General features: G+C 42.9%; 1 protein-coding gene across 1 annotated transcript; it reads left to right on the forward strand.

The window, feature by feature from the left end:
* The first annotated feature begins 947 nt into the window (after positions 1-947).
* Positions 948-1,316, forward strand: LOC120079111. Its single transcript, XM_039033295.1, has one exon. The coding sequence runs from the start codon at positions 948-950 to the stop codon at positions 1,314-1,316; it is 369 nt and encodes a 122-aa protein (XP_038889223.1).
* Positions 1,317-5,840: the final 4,524 nt, after the last annotated feature.

Below are 5,840 nucleotides of genomic sequence, written 5' to 3' on the forward strand. Positions count from 1 at the left end.
CTTTTTTTTAATCTTTATATTATTATTATTATTATTATTATTTTACTTTTTGCTTTATTTTTCTTTTCTGTTTTTTTTTTGTTCTTTTTTCCTTTTTTTGTTTGCCTTTTTTTTTTCTTTTCACATGTCTCTTTTTATTCCCCTTTTTTTAAGATGATTTTTTTGTTCTTTTTTTTTTCTTTTTTTTAATATTTTTTTCCTACTAACTTGCCCTCTTACTTTTTTTTTTTTGTAGGTTTACTAATTTGCCCCCCTTACTTTTTATTAGAAGTTGAAGCGCAACTCAAGGGAGCACAACCATTTTTTTAATCTCGTTGACCCGTTAGTAATCTTGAAGGGTGGGTTTCTCCTCTCGTAAGCTTTGTTTCGTAATTTTTTTTTTGTTTTAGAAATGTCTGGCTGCGTGACCAACTCTTTGGTGCATATAAGTATGACCCTGGCATGGTCTATCTCCATTCGATCACCCTAGGGAGGATCCTCGAAAGGTCTGCCTCGTAACGTCGTTCGTGCCTCCTGATCGTCATGGGAGGGGCCCTGCAAAGGCATACAACTCTCCCATTCGATCACCCTAGGGAGAATCTTTCAAACACCTGTCTTATAACGCTGTTCGTGCATCCTGATCGTCATGGGAGGGGCCCCGCAAAGGCTTACAACTCTCCCATTCGATCACATCTGACCATAGCCTCTAGGGTAATCTGGTCGTAGCCTTTCGACCGCCCGAGCCTCTACATCCGACCATGGCCTTGTGGCCTTTTAAAGCATGGGGACTTGATCTGGTCGGCCCTATAACACCTAAGTCATCAGCAGGGCACTCCTACATCCTCGCAGCCACTGACTACTTCTCAAGATGGGCTGAGGTTGTCGCGCTAAGGAAAGCTAAGAAAGAAAATGTGGTGGATTTTATCCACACTCATATCATTTATTGATATGGTATTCCCCATCGAATCATGACGGATAACGGGAGACAATTCTTCAACAGTTTGATGGACAGGTTGTGTGAAAAATTCAAATTCAAGCAATACAAGTCATCCATATATAACGCTGCTGCAAATGGGTTGGCTAAGGCATTTAACAAGACATTGTGCAACTTGCTGAAGAAAGTTGTTTCCAAGTTGAAGAGAGATTGGCAGGAGAAGATCAGTGAAGCGTCGTGGGCTTATCACACCACTCACCGTACCCCTACAAGAGTCACCCTGTACTCTCTCGTTTATGGGGTAGAAGCTGTCCTTCCTTTGGAAAGAGAAATTCCATCGCTAAGAATGACGGTGCAAGAAAGGCTGACTACAAAGGACAACGCCAAACTGCAGCTCCAATAATTGGAAGCACTGGATGAAAAACGATTAGAAGCTCAACAAGTGCTAGAATGTTACCAGGTGCAAATGTCTAAAGCCTTCGATAAGTATGTAAAGCCTCGGTCCTTTCAAGTAGGTGATTTAGTGCTCGTCGTAAGGAGATCAATTATCACAATAAGACAGACGGGGAATAAGTTTACACCTAAATGGGATGGAACCTACGTCGTCAAAGAAGTCTACACAAACAGAGCATACAAGATAGTTGATCAAGATGGGCTAAGAATTGGCCCAATCAACGACAAGTTTCTCAAGAAGTTTTACGCTTAAACAAAAAAAAAAAAAAAAAAAAAAAGAACTACATTACGACTTGATCCCTGTCATTATAAAGGGTACGTAGGCAATTTAAAGAAATTTAAGTTCAGTCGCACATAAAAAAGGAAAAAACCTTTGTAAGAACTATGTTACGACTTGATCCCTGTCATTATAAAGGGTATGTAGGCAGCTTAAAGAAAGTTAAGTTCAGTCACATGATAAAAAAATATATATGTGCATATACATGAGTAAAAAAAAAATAGATAAATAAACAAATAAGAGAAGTAGAAATTTAAAGGAGGCTACAAGGTGCCAGAGAACATAACTGAGAAGATGACAAAAAAAACTTCCATATAAGATATTTCAGCACTACAGTAGTCGAATCTAGTAGCTAAAAAAAATAAAAAATAAAAAACCTCCTAGGTCACTGCCTATTGAGGTAACCTAATCCAATAAGACAAGCAACATCAAGTCAAAGTACCCAGTGGTAGTTCCCTAGCTCATGCTGGATGGCTTCCAACACATGGCGTAGGACATTCAAAGCTTTGACGTCCTTGTCAGAAAGGATTGGGGTGGTCTCGATCTCGTTTATCGCCCCTTGCATCTCCGAGGCCTCAAGCTTATGCCGAGTCAAAAGGCCTTCACTTTCAGAAATCAACCGCGATATTTTGGCCCATTCGGCCCTGATGGCCTCCAACTTGGCTAGTAGTGTCTTTTCTTCTTGTAAAGCCCGAGAGTTGCGTTCAAGTAGTGCCTTTCGTTTAGCAAAAGCACTATTCTCATCGTATAGTATCTTCTCCAGATCGGAGGTACCAACGCCCTCAACGGCTGAGTCAACAGCAAAAGAGCCCACCAAAGATTCTTCGCTTCGTGATGTTTTAGGTCCTTGAAGAGAGAGGTTCAGGGGTGATTGAAAAAGGGGAGACTAAATGTAAACCGTACAGTTAAAAAAAAGACGAGATGAGAGGACTTATATATATATATATATATATAAAAGGACGACGTACCAGTAGGTTGAGAGCATTAGAAGCCACCGGATCATTCTGAACCCTCTCAAGAAAATCGACATCTGATGCCCTATGCTTTTTGGAAGGTCGCTTCCAATAACGATCACCGGTACTACTATGACTGTCCTCCTTAATCGGTTTGGAAGCATCTTTTTGTGCGATCGCTACCACCTCCTCAGTCAGGCGAAGTTGCTTCCCCCCATGGTTGATCCCTCTACCTTTGGGTAGTCTTGGTGGCACTGGGGGAGGAATAACACTGGTCACTAACAAATGACGATTCTCTTTGAAGTAGTTCTCGTGCTTTGTTAACCACCAATCCTTGAACCTGGGGTAACATGAGTATGCGGATCCAATGTATGGGCCGCCAGGAATACCTGAGACAAAGGCTTGCATCTCGTGCATACTCTCCGATAATGTAAAACATTCTTCGGCGTAGGGGCAGGAGGTATTCCTCCTATATCATTTGGAATGTCCTGATGGAAGCCGAACTGTCGGCCAAAGTGAAAGGGACTATACGACTCTATAGTTCGGACATTCCCACACTGGGAGGATAAGTAGCCTGATCGTATGCTGGAGAAATAACTGGACTTCAAAAAAGATAGGTCTCTACTGTCAGTTAGGCATTCATGCCTGCTTCTGTTATGAATGCTTGCGTGCCACTGAATACTGGTATCGCTATGGATCAATTCTCGTGCCTCATACTCATCGAAGTAAATCGAGCCACCTTCGCTAGAAAAGAAGGCCATCTTGGGACCTCGAACGACTGCAGGAATGGGGTAATGCATGTTGAAGTAATGAGTCAGCCAACAATGGACATAATGCATAGGGAAGTGAAAGTCCATACGCCCGATCGGGTTAGAAGCCTCTGCTATCAGCCCTAGGCCATGATAGATGTTGGCCAAGATTGGAATAGCGAGACTATAAACAGTTCTGTGAGCCATCAAACTAACCATTCTGAAGATCCGGGGGCGAAGGTAACCTCCATTTTGGGGAAATACAAAAAGACATGACCAGCAGGATAGAAAGGTAGCCAGATAAGTTTTGTCCTTCAACTCGTCTCTTACCTTTAGCTCTGCGAATAACATGTTTTCCCTACTCGACCAATCTCGAAACGCAATCTGCGTACTGTCAGGATTTTGCGTGGACCGAGACTGAGAGGCTTTCTTTTGCTTCTGTGTAACGGACTTGTCATATTTGTGAGCCCCTAGGAACCAAAAAGAGATCCAGGAGCAGATAGGCACTGAGGAGTCATGCTTCGAGGGAGTCATGCGACTTTCTCTCTACGAGCATACTATCGAAAAATATGCTTGAAAACGGTGTTCACACATCTTCGACAAGTACCTCTCTTTATCACGGTGACCGATCAGCTCTTTGAAGGAAGAAACCACCTTCTCATAAAAGCTTCCTTTGACCAGAAGGCCCCCGAGCAACCAGAGGTCCCATAAAGAAATTGATGCTTCGCCCGCCGCGGTATGAAGAGTGTTGGTTGAAGGGCACCAGGCTTCACAGAAAGCTTGAACTATGTCACCATTGCGATCATATGTGTATAAGGAGGCCGTCACTGTGCCAAGCAAACTAACGTCACGAAGGAATTGCTCGTTTCGACCTACTACAACCTCAAGCCACTCCCAGTAACAGTCAACGAAGCTGAATTCTCCAAAGACTTTCGTCATAACGGTCCAGCGGATCTGACCCTCAATTATGCGATATCCAAGAGTTAGCACTCGATCGAGGTTAGGGGTCTCTTCATGAATAGAAGATTACAGGATCCATGCACGCTCTTCTCGGGTCAAGGGTGCTTCCATCAATAATTTAGAAAGGATCATGTTGTCATCTAGACTTGGCCAGCGATCAGCGAAAGAACCGACTAATGATTTTACTACAGGAAGGCTAAGTCCTTCCTTCATGGGTTGACTTTGGTCTTTAAGAATCACGAGATGCCTCTCATCAAATAAAACATGATCGGTGAATTGAACCATTGTTCTACAAAAAAAAAAAAACATCACAAGAGGATAAGCTTCAACCTTTAAAAACAAAAAAAACCCTATCCTCCATGACAATTTGCTAAAAGAAAGGGACTGGGGGAACCATAGTAGACCCTCCTAAGATTAAATGGGATAATTGTAAGCCTTTGCAGGGCCCCTCCCATGATGACCAGGATGCACGATCGGCGCATAAGACAGACCTTTATAGGATCCTCCCTAGGGTGACCGAATGGAAGAGTTGTAAGCCTTTGCGGAGCCCCTCCCATGACGATCGGGATGCATGAATGGCATTACAAGGCAGCCCTTTCGAAGATTCTCCCTAGAGTGATCGAATGGGAGAGTTGTAAGCCTTTGTGGGGCCCCTCCTATGACGATCAGGATGTACGAACACGAGGAAGAACAGGGATACAATAGACAGACCATACCTGGGTCATTCTTATATGCACCAAAGAATCGGTCACGCGGCCGGACATTTCTACAACAAAAAAAATTACGAAACAAAGCTTATGAGAGGAGAAACCCACCCTTCAAGATTACTGATGGGTCGGAGAGATTCAAAAAAATGGTTGTGCTCCCTTGAGTTATGCTTCAACTTCTACAAAAAAATTATGGGAGGTAAATTAGTAAACCTACAAAAAAAAAAAAAAAAAAAAAGGTAAGGGGGCAGGTATCGTCCTCATTTCGTCAAAAAAGCACATGCTACCTTATAACTTCTCACTTGCCAAGTTATGCTCAAACAACGTCGCTCAATACCAAGCCTTGATAATTGGTCTCCAAATGGCCTTAGAGATTGGAGTAGCTTGTATAGAAATCTTCGATGACTCAAAGTTGATAATCAATCAACTCTTATGCCAGTACGAGGTGAAACATGACGACTTGAAACCCTACTTCACTTACACTCAGGCAGTTGATGAATGAAATTCGCGTGATATTGACGGGCTTCACATTTCCTTGCATAATCCATTGAGTCCTGGATCATTCTCCACCAATAGTAACCCATTATTTTCAATTGGAATTATAGCTTTGGTCCAACTTGATAGAGGCATCGAAGGAAAAGTCCTTTAAGGGATCGACGGTATAGGACCCCTTTGTAGTAAATGAAATGCGCGGCCCTCCTGCAAACCTCGGTTTTACGGCGGAGGTCACCCGGGAGCCTTCCATGCTCAAGGTAATCTATGATGGGTTGCCTTCAGTCTTCCTCGTCGGTTAGGTAGACTGATATCTCATTCATTTCCCCATGTGCG

This window comes from Benincasa hispida, chromosome 6, assembly GCF_009727055.1.
Source record: "Benincasa hispida cultivar B227 chromosome 6, ASM972705v1, whole genome shotgun sequence".
Taxonomy (NCBI): Eukaryota; Viridiplantae; Streptophyta; class Magnoliopsida; order Cucurbitales; family Cucurbitaceae; genus Benincasa; species Benincasa hispida.